The following is a 14,744-nucleotide window of genomic DNA, read 5'->3' as shown; positions in this document are numbered from 1 at the left end:
TGGAGTCAAAGGCCTAGAGTTGCAGAATGCATTTAACTCGCTGGTTTCGAATTCAAAGGACTGTATTATCGTGATTTGTCCACTAAATTCTTCTTTAATGGAATCAACAATTGACATGCTTTTTTAAAAAATGTGTAGGCCCACCTAAAAGAGTCATTTTGATCCAGAAACCTATTTGCAAAATACTAGATTACTTTTTCAGCTTATAAGGGTCATTCTCCAGAAAACGTAACTTTTAAATGCAAATATTTTTCAATTTTGAAACCTTTTGTTTTCTTTTTTTTTTTCATTCTTACATGAATGTGTTAAATACTAGAAGTAACGAAAACAATGGTCCAGCTAAGTTCCAATTATTTTACTCATAAATTAAAAAAAAATAAAAAATGCCTTGTTCGTGGGGGGAAAAAAAGAAAACTTTTAATATTTAAAAATCAAAGCCAATTGAAAATCAAAGTAGTAATTTTGTTAGTTGTGCAAACAATCAGCTATTTTAATGTTTAGTGAGGATATAATATTAAGCTCTCTTAATTAAAGGAAGGCTTAATTAGTAGATTCAAATGTATGTTAAAAAATAGTATTTAGCAAATTTGAGGGTACACTGGCAATTTATAATTTGGTAAAATGCCTATTATTGATGTATTTCCCCTCCATCAGTTATTTTCACCTCAGAAATAATGATATCGATAAGGTCTGTCATGGAGGTGAGGATCTTTCCATTAATATAGACCTAATAGATACATTTTTCATAGAGTTTTATTTTTTCTTTGTTGCTACAATCTGCACATAAGCATATGAAAACATGTCCACTTCTTTTTTTCATTAATTTACATCCCTGAAATTCAAGTTCATGGAGGTGAGGAGTCAGAATAACCACACTAAGTTTTTAAAGTAAAATCTATCTTGTTTTTGGACAAAAACCTCACAACTTCAACTATGGCTGAAAATAAGCAAGGGGGCTCTCTTGTATCATGGAAAATAAAATTTGATGTCATTATTGCCACGTGTTAATGAGGAATGGCATTTTGTGTTTAGGTAACGGAGGTGAGAATTTATTGTGTGACATGACTCCTTGTCCTTTTAAAATGAACTAAAACACAATATTAAACGAGCTGATGTGTGTGCATCACATTACTGCCTTTTACCCCAATTTAAGGTCATTTCCCCATTACTGGCAGTTTTAATGTGATTCAATAGTTTACTCTCTAAATATCACCAACAGTGGCCAAATTGAAATCAAATTAAAAAAAAAAAAATCCCCCAAATTTGTTAAGTTGGCGACTAAAAGACTGGTGATATATCGCCAAGTGTCCGCCAAATTATAACACGACTTGAGTTTAAATCGAAATTAACAATGATTTCCCCCCAAAAATTGGCAAAAGACTTCTTTAGAAACACCCGAATGCAACCAAAAGGGGAGGTGCACAACTAGACCCTACTAGGAGTCGACATAACTAGTGTTCCCGCTAGACTGTTTTTGAAGGGCGCAGTGCCCTGCCCTTTAGAAGATTTCCAAGTCTTGACCTTTACTATAAAGTTGCTTTACTTCCAAGTATAAGAAGTAATCGTGTTTTTTTTTTTTTTTTTAAATCTTCAATATGTTCTCATGCAATGCATTTTCAATACATGTAGGATATGTATAAAGGAATATTTTTAAAAAGGGTTGCAGTTTTATTAAATCAAACAGTAATCATGTTTTTTTTTTTTTTTTTTTTTTAAATTTTCAATATGTACCTACGAAATGATGCTTTTTTAATGTAAAATATTTTTATCTTATACTTGGTTGTAGTTTTGTTGAAAATCTAACATGAAAATTCAGAAACGCATTGTAATGGTGCTTAGAACTTATAGAAGCTTACAGTACAGAAGGAAGGTTTAGCACAGGCCGCGATTTGGTGCTCCTATTTTAACCCTCATTGCTCCTATTTTTTCCCTTAAGTGCTCCTATTTTTTTGATCTTGAGGTTGGCAGCTATGCAAAAGACTTCTTTAGAAACACCCGAATGCAACCAAAAGGGGAGGTGCACAACTAGACCCTACTAGGAGTCGACATAACTAGTGTTCCCAGCTAGACTGTTTTTGAAGGGCGCAGTGCCCTGCCCTTTTCCACATCAGCAGAATGCACCCTGCCCTTTTTTTAGATTGCAAAATGCGCCCCTCCCTTTAAGAAAAAAGGAAATTGCACCCTGTGTTTTTAATAAGATGCCTCAATCATCGTTTGTACTCACACGATACGCAATTTTACTTGTCCAGCGATCGTCTGCAAAAACAATCATTTCTTATCATTATTCCCAGAATTTCACCCTGAAAACTGCCCCATAAATAAAAGGGGAAGCAAACACCAAAGCAAAGAGGGGAAGGGGATGAGATTCTACGAGTTCTAACAGGCTTATCAGTAGTAAACAAAGGCATGTTCTTCCTTCAACTGAAGGTGGGTTTTTGACAGGGTAAGGGGTATGGTTCTTTTTGGGAAGGAAGAGATCATTGTTTCATTCATTCCCATCCTTGATCTTCTGAGAATCAATAATGAGAGAGGGAATAGGACATTTTCCTAGTATTTCAGCCCTTTGTGTCCGTTTTTCGTTTGCATGTGGAAATTAGGCTTAGCAATTTTAGTGCATTGCTAGTGATTGTGTAGCAATCTTTTCACATCTGTTTCTGGAAAGTTAACTTTCTGATTGTTTCCTAGGTAGAAAATAATACAAAGCTTACAGAGCTAAAATACAAGGGTATTTTTTCGCCCCTTGGATTTTAACTCCCTTCCCCAGTTCAAAAAAAAAAAAAAAAAACGCGTTTGAAATGGAAACATATCGCTTTTCCAAGGAAATTTTCTGCTGCAAAATACTTTGTTTCGTTCTAAGTATTCTTATTATCTTTGAATATGATTCGTATAACAGATTATTTAAAAAACTTATTGACATAATTTCCACAAAAATTGTTTGAGATAAAAATTTTGGATTGACCAGAGCTGCTTATTTTTGTTTTGCACCTTGCTACGACTACATTTTTGAAGCACTACACAGTATTTTAATTTAATTATTCTGTTTGAAGTGTAATATATTTAAAAAGGAGAATTAACATTCATCATGATTTTGATGTCTACTAAAATACGTAATGGCACAATTCACATTACTAGGCAGTTTTTTCGGTTGGAAGGGGAGATCAGTAATTAAATACTGTTCTTCTTAAATTGAAATTCATAGGGTTTTGAAATGCCTAGAATTTATAAGATAGGTAGTCAAAATTAAGGATTGAAAAGTGTTGAACAACACACAAAGCCAAGATTAAGATGCCGCCCGGCGTTGCAATGTATTTATTACATTCAACAATTGAAAAACATAGATTTTAAATAAACTTACATAAAAATTGAACAAATCTCTTACCAAAGTTGAATAATTATGAAAACAGTAACACATGTTAAATACGATAGCATAATGAGTAGCATAATGAGCTATACAATTGAAATTAAAAAAAAAAAAACTACAAACACAAATATTTCATCCGAATCTATTTTCATTTAAATTTAATAGCTAAGGCTCAATAATTGAATTAATTGGCCGTCCAAGAAGGAAATGACCTGGTGTCAAAATTTCTAAATCATCAGTTGCTGATGACAAAGGAGTCAGTGGTCGAGAATTCAAAATTGCTTCTACCTGATTAGTTACAGTTATAAATTCTTCATATGTCAATCTCGCATTGCCAATAGATCTCTTTAAGTGGTACTTGAAGGACTTTATACCTGCTTCCCAAATTCCCCCGAAATGAGGATTTCTTGGAGGGATAAATTTCCACTCAATATTTTCGGAAGATAAATAGTTGCTTAAATATTCATCTGGTTTGCATACAAGATTGTAAAGACGCTTTAGTTCGGCGTGGGCCCCCACAAAGTTTTTTGCATTGTCACTGTACAGAACTGAGCATTTACCTCTTCTGGCAAAAAATCGTTTTAGAGAAGCTATAAATGATTCTGTCGTTAAATCCGAAACTACTTCAAAGTGAACCGCTTTAGTCGATAAGCACACAAAAATAGCGATATAAATCTTGTTTAAAACCCCCTTTCTCAGACCCTTATATTTTACGTAAAATGGGCCGCAGAAATCTACTCCAGTATGTTGGAAAGGAAAACTGAGGTTTACGCGCGTTTCAGGCAGAGATCCTATGAGTTGTTCCGTTAAAGAGGGATTTGCCTTATAACAAGTGATACAACTATGCACAATTTTTCGGCACTGATTCCTACCATTCAGGGGCCAAAATCTTTCTCTTACAAAATATAATAAGGACTGTGGTCCAACATGTAAATTTTTTACGTGAAAATGCTTTATAATAATTTGAGTTAGCTTGTGCTTAGCAGGGAGTATCGCAGGATGCTTTTGAGAATAACAGAGGTTCGAATTACTTAAACGACCACCTACTCTAAGGACGTTATTTTTATCTAAGAAGGGGTTTAGAGATCTTAATTTACTATTACCTGTTACGAAATTTCCCTTTGATAAGTTCGTTATTTCCGTTTCGAACTCTGTCCTTTGAACAGCCTGAATAAGAAATGTTTCCGCCTTCATTAACTCTTGCGTCTTGATTGGGCCAGATGTTCTTTGATCTGGGTACCTGCAGTTTTGAATAAATCTAAACATAAAACTTAGAGTTCTCACAAGTTTTGTAAAGTTATTAGAGATTCCTAGAATGTCATTAAGAAATGAATTGTTATCTATCGTAACAGTCAATGAAATGTTCGATAGTTCATTAGGAGTTTGTCTCTCAGCTTCAATCTTGTTCCCCGAGTGTCTCCTAAACTCTTGAGAGTATTCTGCAACATCAGCTGGGGTGCAGATCTTAACAGTTGACAGTAGGATAGCTTTACGACTTGAAAATAAACAAGTGTCTCTGTTCTTCCCCCGCTCGAGTGAGGGGTTTTCAACACCTGTATTGCTTGAGGCAAATTGTGGAGAAAAAATTGCGCTTCGTTCGCCATGGGGGTTGAGGATGAATGCATGGGAATTTCCGGTCGAGCTGTCCTTGTGTAGTAAAGAGTGGTGCCTTTGTGAGCACTGTCGGCAGCTGTTCTTAGATTTGCAATCTTGTACTCGGTGAGATAATCCAAAACAATTTAAGCACAAATTGTTTTTCCGCACTAGGTCATACCTTTGTTTGACATTTAGACGCTTGAATTCTTCACAATTATGCAGATTATGTGAATCACTGCACAATTTACAACTGTTCAATGGCAATGGCTTATTTACACTGCTTATAGATGTTTTTTGGATTAATCTGGGTTCTATTTGTGAAGTGTATTGAATTTGAGAGTTCTCCAAAAAATGATGCCTCTTTTCTACTTCAGTTGAACAAAATTGCTCCATTTTGGGAGGTCTGTAGAGGTTAAGGACATCTCAAATTGCTTTCGTGATTCTGCATCCACCTTTTGAAGAAATATGTTGAGGAGCAAAACGTCTGTAAAATCATTACATTGCAGATCCATTTGCCGGAGTGCACGCAGATGCTTATGAATCTTGTCCACAAGATTTCTCAGCTCATCTGCAGACTCATGAGTAATTTTCTGGATGTTTAACAGCTCTTGTATATGACTGTTCACAATTAGTCTCTTATTTTCGAACCTCTCAGTCAAGGCCTTCCACAGGGACTGGTAGGTATCATCTATTGTTTCTATTTCTTTGGCGCGGCCGATAAGTGATGATTTCAGGTAATACAGTTTTTGTGAATCTGAGAGGGAAGAGTTGCTATTGATGATGGAGTTAAATTGTTCTTTGAAGAGGAACCATTCTTCATATTTACCGTTAAATTTTGGAAGTGATATTTCGGGAAGCCGGATACTGATTGTTGAGTTAGTTGGTGCATCATTAAAGGAGCGGGAACTATTGTTGTTGAGCTGCTTGAACTTGCGCTTGAGGTCGACTTCTATTTTTTCTAATTCTTCTTCGAGTTCAATGAAAATCTTTTCATTTTCGTCCAATTCCTCATCCTTCAGCACTGAATAGTAATCCAATTTCAGCTGCTCGAATTTGGTTTTTAGAGCTTGCACATGTTCAAGTTTGCATTCGATTTCCGTAGAGTCCATATCACTTCCTATAAATGATAGCAACCGCGTGACTTGTCCTTTGAGACCTCCTCGTCTGCGGTTTAAAATGTTGAGGTCCGTCATCTCGTTAAGTAGAAAGTCCGTTAAGAAATCAAATACGCTGATTCTCCTCCGGTGAGACTTGACCAAAAATGAAGCCGCCTGGCTTCAGGGGGGAAAAACTAAATTTTCCAGCAGTGGACTGTATATTGAGAATGTTGACTGCATTGATGAGTCGTGGGTTAAAACAACAACAATTAAATTTATTTACAATTAGAGTATGAGCATAATATTAAAGTAAGACTAGGATACGCATGTATCCTTACAAGGGATTGGGAGCGAGAGCCCTATGGCTGCATCCGCTCGCTACAACGTTGGAAGTGTATCTCCGTTCTCCGAGGGGTGGTTTCCCACGCTCCTCTCACAATGGGGGCTTTAGGGTTGCTTGGCAAAGCCAAGAGCCAAGACCCCAAGCGTTGCTCCTTATCACTCGGGGGCCCGCGCAGAGGCGTTAACAAGCATTATCTAAATGTTCCGATGCAGGGAGGAAAACATTTGTTTGGGGGTGTGGGGACTAATCCTTTTCTAAAGACAAATACATTTTCCCTATGAAATAATGATATTTAATACTGAAGTCAGTGATGACGACGATCGGGAGCAGAGGCGTAGCTAGACCCGACTTTCGGGGGGGTGGGGGGGTTACTTCTTTCATATGCAGGTATATATATATATATATCGTTAACAATATATATGTGTGTGTGTGTAAATGTTTTTAGTATTAAAAAAAATAAGAGGGAGGTGAATCTTACATACTTTGGAATGGGGTGCCCCAATTCCGGTACTTGTGTCAAACAAAAGCAAAGATTTTTTTTTAATGTTATGGAAAATTCAACCTTTTTTTTCTTTTCCCTCCATTTAATTTAAAGTGAAATTTTATAGCAGCATCTTGTCAAAACCAATCTATCCAAATCAGGGGGGAATCACATATCTGATGAGCATGTTCCGTTCATTTTAGTGTGACTGCTTAATTTAGAGGCTAAGACACATCTACAAAAGCTGGCATCCCTGAAAGCTAATAGATACTTTCATTTCCGCCTGTAAACTGGATGTTTGACTTTCAATCTCATCGGTGGTCAGACTATAAAGACTATTTTCATCAACTTGGTTTGCACTAAAAGTATGAAATAAAATAAAAAGACTTCTTGAATTATAACCCGCAAAAAATGAAATTGCTTTTCATATCGTTATATTTATATGTTGTTTTTTATGTATTTACATTTATGCTAATTCTAAAGCAGTTAATAAAATTTGAATACAAAAAGTTAGGGAAGAAATATAGGCAGTAGAAAGTTATTCTCTCAAATGCATACCATCTGTTCTCCTCTCAAGTCTTTATTTTTAATTTTATTAGCTGCTTTAGAATTTACATAAATATCTATTTGAGAGAGCAACAGCAATTTTCGAGTGTTATAAACAGAAGTCTTTTTTATTTTCTACTTTTTAATGCGAACCAAGCTAACAGAAATAATCTAGATTCATTTTGTTTTTAAACATTTTATTCATGTAATGCTATGCAGTTTTTCTTTTGAATTAAAATAAAATTACCTTCAGAAGGGTCCGATGGGACTAATGCTGCTTTGCAGACTGTACTTAGTTTGCTTCAGACAGCGTTAACTTTCTCTTTTTAGAGCAATCCTTTTCGCCATTTTAATTTTTTCTTTGGGTTTAAAAAAACTTGTTATGGGTTTTTGTTCGCTTCATTATGCAACAACTTTCACTTAGAATGTACCATTTTAAACAGACTGTACATTTCCAAAAGAATACGCAGTAAATATGTACTGGCTGAAAAATCAATGATTGCAATGGATACTCTGGTTAGCAAAGGTCGTTTTGACTATGACCTATCACACACACGACACCAGACCAACAAAAACCTCGATAGTCTCGAATTCCGGTTATGCTAACATTTTCGGATTCGAAGTCCCAATGATCTTTAAAGCAGCAAACAAAAACATTTTCTTCAACTCAGAAACAGAGGAATTGTCTTCAAAAGCTGAGGAGGCAGTGGAAAAAAGGGAGATATGCGTTCCACGAATAGGCTTTCCAGGAAGATTAACCAAAGGACAGTCGTTTCGCGCACTTTCTTGGAAGAAGAGTAAATGGGTGAAATTCACAGGTTTGACATGTAATATGAACATTTCAAGTTCATGGTTAAAGGTCATTCAAGTTAAAAGCAATTTCGCTCTGTTATCTGCATTAGTACTGTTCTTTGGTTGCTCTATTTCTTAAAATTGTGATTCCTTAGAAAACCGAAATGATAGGAGTGAAAAGAAAGTATAAGTTTTTTTCAAGTGAAAAAAGGAAAACCGTAGAATACTGGCCAAGTTAGATTTGCAGCAATTGCTAACCTCAAGAGGATAAATAATGAATCAAAAAAAAAAAAAAATCAGGGACCAAAAAGCAATAAAAGACTTTCTCTTGAAAAAGATATGCTTAAAGTTTCTTTTACTGTCAAAATGATTCCTTAAACTCGCAATAAAGCACTTAATAATGTAATAATAGAATAAATACCTAACAAAACTAATAAAGAGGAATTTTAATCAAGAGTCCATATTGTCTTTAGTATTAGTATCGATTTCAAATGTTCACCATTCATATTTCAAATTTCTATAAAAAGTTTCTTAAAGCCCCCGTATCTCAAAACCTCTTTATCTCGATTTTTTTCTTTAATGTGAAATTAGAAATATAGATTCGACTGTATGCAATATTGCCAATGCGCAGCTGATAAAATTAAACATATTTAACAATTTGCAGAATCTATGACAAAGAAAGGCTGCATATACGTTCACAGGGCTCATAGCAAGCGGGGAAAAATATATAGGAGTTTAAAAGAAAAAATATAGGAGTTTGATAGCAAAATATATAGGAGTTTAAAAGGAAATATATAGGAGTTTAAAAGGAAATATATAGGAGTTTTGTAGAAAAATATATAGGAATTTCAAAAAAGTGTAGCATCTAATATGTTTGGAGCACTGTATAAAAAAACAGAGCGCCAGTATCAATACAATTCTATTTTGCATGAGTCACAGATAAGAGAGCAAATGAATTTTTGTACCCACTGTCGCTAAAATGAATCATGTTTGTTTAAGCGAATTTTAAATCAATTAAGCAAAATTGTGCGAGCGTTTTTCTTTTTTCTTTTTAACATGGAATTCTACATACAATTTCAGAGAACTTACGAGATATCATTAGAAGTATACCTCGCACCCAAAATATCCATTCTCTGATTATTTTAAGAATTTAATCACAAAACAGTACGAAAAAGCAATTACAAAATTTAGATTTTAACTTATGTGCTTCGAAAAATGCATCTTTTTGATTGCTAAAACTAGGAAATAATTAATTTAAACATTCTTTTTTCAATGTCATCAATTGACCTGTAGTTTTTGGTATTGGTACCTCATCGTTTCAATGCTAACACTAACGATGAAAAGTCCTGTTGACCCTATGTCTTGAGACAATTGTTACAAAAAGTGTGCAATACTCTGCCTCCCCTTTGTTTCACTATTTACTCTTTTATAAAAAAAAACTTATTTTACTAAACAAAGTCAAAGAAAAAAAGACTGCTCTAATGCATCACGTTTGTCGGAGAAAGCGAGAGAAATGGTTAGTCTCATGCGCTTGATTCATTTAAGCTGCATGTTTGCTTCAAATATTCTGCAATTTTTTAATGTTAAAACTGGATTTCGTTTCTTTTTTGAGGAATTGATTCATTAAAGTGGCCAATTCAATTACCCGTTGCTCACTCTAATAACATTATCCATAACTTACAGTTAATGTGTGTGTATATATATATGTATAAACATGTGTCAAGTTTGAATTTGACCTAATCTGCCAAAAGTAAGGGGGCGTTAGAAGAGCCCAAGTGGAGCATAGAACTATCCATTATCCTCTGCAATTTGTAACCGTAACCAAGTAGATAGAAAAAAATGAGCCAAAAAAAATTTTCTGTGATGAGGACAGATTTCTGAAATTTTTGAAAAATCTACACACAAAACGGAAAAATATAGGAATGTTTTTCCATGGATACATATTTGAAAACAGCAAACAAAATCCTATAAAATGACACTTATTTTATCGAGATAGTTACATTTTTTCAGCAAGCTACAAGCTTTGAAACATTTGAAGTACTCAAAGTTTGAATTGGTACCAAAATCTGTACAGGGCATTTTCAAAAACAATCATTTGAGCTACAATCGGTCATTTGAACTACATGTAAGATTATATGTGACAAAATTAAAAGCTTTAAAAATCTTTACAGCAGTACACTTAAAGTTAACATGTTATACTATTAAAATTATAAAGTAAACTCATTAAAAGAAAAAGAATTAATTGAAATTAAGTTAAAAGTGCAAGTAAAGCCATCTATATTTTGTATGTTTCATAAAAATAATCAAACAGAAGTTGGCATATGTAAAACATATGCCAACATTAAAGATGTAAGAGTGAAAAGTGCAGAGGAGAAAGAAGGGAAAAAAATGGATTAAAGGTTTTTGCATTTTTGGGTAGCATTTAACATCTGACAAAAAAAAATATAGGAGTTAGTGAGAAAATATAGGAAAAATAGGAGAATATCTGACAAATTGTGAAAATATAGGAAATATAGGAGATATAGGAGGACTATGAGCCCTGCGTGCATTTTACAAATCAATCTCATTTCTAAAGCGAAGTGTCAAATTTCACTCAATTATCAAAAAATTGTCGCAGCAGAGGGAGGAGTCTTTATGCTTGAGGGTCACACATGGAGCAGATTTTCAATGGCATATTGGGGAGGGGGGGGGAATGAAGTGAATTTTTGACCTTTGTTACTCAGAAAAAAGTCGTTTTGATTTTTTTTTCTTTTTCTTTTTTTTTCTCTCTTCTTTCTCTCTCTCTCACTTTTTTTTTTTTTTGAGACTAACGTTTCGGGGGGGGGGGGGGGTTGTCCCCCCTAGCTACGCCCCTGATCGGGGGGGGGGGGGGGGCTCATAGTGGAGACTACACTAGTTGAATTTTTACAAGGTGTTTCAAGATGTTATTTCTCCTCTTTACTTTTTTGGAGAAGGGGAGGGGGGACTCAGTACTTTTTGAGGGGTGCATCATTGATCTTGGCTGGGGGGACACCGCGCTGAAAAAGTGCCCTTTTTATAACAAATAGTGCCCCTTTCAAAGACCAGCACCCTGCCCTTTTTTTTTCCTAGAGTGAACACTAGACATAACAAATTTCAACTTTCTAGGACATACCGTTCTTGAGTTATGCGACATACATACACACATACGTACTTACAGATGTCACGAAAAAACTCTTTGTAATTAACTCGGGAATCGTCAAAATGGATATTTCGCGTGTATACGTTCTTAGGCACTTATCCACGTGTGGTTGAGTATAAAAACTCATTCATTCAGGGGTGAGTAAAATAGAAATTAAGGTCGATTTTTGAGTGAATTTTTTCGCGAATATAATACTTCCTTTTTTGTAAAAGGCATAATTTGAAAGGTCTTTTCTCACACAAAATCCTTTGCCCATAACTCTGTTGCTGCAATTATAAGCTTTTGTGGAGGCAACATGGCTCAATATTTCTGTTTTGGACTTCCAAGAACTTGTGTCCATGCCACCTCGAGTTACTGCCTTTCCCCGGTCGTAAGGAGATTTGGCATATTAAGAGGTATCCCATGACTTTTGTCCCCTTAGAGTATAGTATGTTAAATTTTTGGAGAGCCTTTGGATTTTAGTTTGGTTTCCTCCCGAACACCTTAAGCATTACTTGAAATTCACCGCCAGCTCAGCCAATTCCAGCTGAGGACTGCCGTTTTGCTTATTTGCGCTCTTGATATTTTTTATTCTCTTTCAACTTTAGATCGTTAATTGCTTGCATTGTGTAATAATGTTAAAACAAATTCATCCTGTTAGCAAGGCAATGTTTTTCTTTCATAATGAGAGGGACTTTTTCTATGACAATTATTTAAAAATGTATTTGCTTATTTTAATTGTTTATATTGTAAGTTTTGTTTATTTATTTTTTAGATTTGATCACACATTAGGAGGACTTGAAATGCAACTCAGACTGAGAGATTATTTTGCTATGTCTTTTAATAATGCAAAGAAAACAAGTTCGGATGTTTTCAAAAACAATAGATCTATGGCAAAACTTCTCAAAGAAGCTGGAAGAGTTAAAAAAGTTCTCAGTGCCAACACAGAGCACATGGCTCAGGTACTCATTCTGGAATAATAACTGTAATCTTGATCTTTACAAAACCTCCACATATCGTATGTCACCCAGAGTGACCTACACCCTTTAGCATTGCTACTCTATAATAAATCAATGAATTTTTTGTAGTTTTGAGCTGAAAATTATGTTAGAACTTGGAAGACTTTGAGTGGTTTTTTTTTTTTTGGAGGGGGGGGGCTCTATCTTGCAGCAATTTATGAAGTGTCATCCCACGTAACCACCATATTTGGTCATAAAAAAAGAGAAAAGCAATATAACATAACACTATGAAGTTTCTAACAAATATGACACAAATTACAGAGCTCTAATGAGCAGATTTGACCTCACCTCGGTGTTGCCAGGATATTGCTTAAATTTGGTCACCTTTGCAAAAATCTTCAAAACAAGTTTCTGTAGAACTTCATTCATTGTAGTAAGGAACTATCTAAATTGCAACTGCATAACCATGCATGACTTGTATGTTCTCCTTTTTTCATTCACAATGACAGTACAAAAATATCAGTACAGTAATTTCTGGAAGAAACGTCGCATGGGCGTAAACGCCGCACACCCTAAAAAAAGGTTCAAAAAAAAAATTAATGCTCAGAAACGCCGCATCACCGTAAATGCCGCATACTCGCAAACTAAAAACTGGATTCCTTATAAACTTACCTTTATAAAAGCGATAAATATCGGCAGAGTGATTAGGTAAATGAAGTGCATTGATTGCAAAAATGAATTTATATTCAGATTAATATAAAACAGCACAAGCAAAAATTTCACATCAAAACCCTTCAAAATCAGAGTCTTCAGTGTACGAAGTGAACAATCTTAAAAGGTCCTCATCTACATCTGTAGGTGGCGTAATTTGCGGTTCAGGATCGTCGACTTCCTCATCCTCGACTACGTCATTTTCCGAACAACAAATGCCCTCTTGGCTGAATCCCGACTTGACAATTTGATCAGTCACACGGTTCCACGAAATTGAGACCCAGTTGGCAACATCTTCGTTGGAGGCTCGGTGCATTTTCCCTCCCTTAGTGAAGGAATGCATCCCTTCGCTCATCCATGCCTCCCACTGCCGCGCATTTAAGCCTTCAAAGCTTTGTTAACCGATAAGTCCAACGGCTGTAAAACTTTGGTCAAGCCGGCAGGAATTATGGCCAATGTGGCCGAGAGTGCTTTACATTTCTCCTTGACACTCTCAAGCAGGTGGGACCGCATACTGTCCATAACCAATAGCCCTTTGGGCTAGAAAAAGGCTCCTTTTCGGCGACGCCAAACATTCTCTAACCAATTCATGATCACGGCCTTGTTCATCCAACCTTTTTCATTGACCATGATGAGAACATCTTTTGGAAAATCCCCTTTGGGAATTGTCTTCGAAAATTAAAAGAGGATTTAATTTGGAGCCGTCCGCGGTGCAAGCTAACACGCAAGTAAACAAGGTCTTCTCATGTCCCGTCGTTGTTATGGATACTGTTTTTGCACCAGTCTGGTCGATGGTGCGGTTTGCCGGGCAGTCGAACATCAAAGGCGTCTTGTCCATGTTGATAATTTGGGAAAGCGCTAACCTTCCTGTGTGAATTGAATTTTCCACAAAATTTAGAAATGCAGTCTTTTTTCCCTGCCAGTCACTCGGCAATTGCCGACTCATTGTCGTTTTGCACTGAACAGAAATTCTGTAATGGGCCATGAAGCGATAACACTAGCATGGCACGCCTTTAAAATCTTCCACGTTCATCACTTGAGCCATTTTCTTGGCTTGCAGCCGAATTTTTATTGTGGACACTGGAATACCTTTATCCCTTTGTTCTTTAATCCACACAACAAGTTGAGTTTCTAGCTGGAGCCATTTTACTGTGCCGCTCGGTCTCGCACATTTTGATTTCTGCATCTGCTCCAAATCCACCTTTTCGGAGCGCCAGCATAGGTGGATTTAGTACTGAGTTCCCGGAGGGCGGGAGGGAGAGCAGGATTTTTTTTTTCTTTGAGCAATATTAGTTGTAATCAAGACTGGATTTATATAGACTTAATATGGCCCTAAGCTGTTTCAGCTTTTTGGTATCTTTTGTAGACTCTGACAACTTTTCTGTTGGTGGCAAAAAAGGCCAAAGTGCCCCCCTACCCCCGCTATGTTTTATACATATGGTACATGAAGGGAAATGGTGTCCCTTTTAAGTAGGGAATATATCCAATTAGATATACCAAATAGAATAAACCAATAGAATATACCCAGTTTTAAGGGGTCCGGGGGTTTCTCCGCCGTAGGAATTTTTGTAAAATAGATATAAAATTTTGCATTTTAAAGCCTTTTAAGAAGTAATTCGAATCACAAAAATCTCAGAAAAAAATAGCAAATTACTCTTTTGCCAATTATTATAAAACACAACAAAAATGGTTTTATATATATATATATATATATATATA

At 35.6% G+C, this 14,744-nt stretch overlaps 1 protein-coding gene across 1 annotated transcript in view; it reads left to right on the top strand.

Annotated features, from left to right (window-relative positions):
• LOC129233900 (hypoxia up-regulated protein 1-like) overlaps window positions 1-14,744 on the top strand; it is a 104,115-nt gene that overhangs the window by 31,311 nt on the left and 58,060 nt on the right. Inside the window, exon 9 of the mRNA XM_054867830.1 lies at window positions 12,131-12,317. Coding sequence (XP_054723805.1) covers window positions 12,131-12,317 — 187 coding nt within the window. The remainder of the gene's footprint in view (window positions 1-12,130; window positions 12,318-14,744) is intronic.

Source organism: Uloborus diversus, chromosome 1 (assembly GCF_026930045.1).
Source record: "Uloborus diversus isolate 005 chromosome 1, Udiv.v.3.1, whole genome shotgun sequence".
In the NCBI taxonomy this organism is placed as follows: Eukaryota; Metazoa; Arthropoda; class Arachnida; order Araneae; family Uloboridae; genus Uloborus; species Uloborus diversus.
This window is presented reverse-complemented; position numbering and strand designations above follow the sequence as displayed.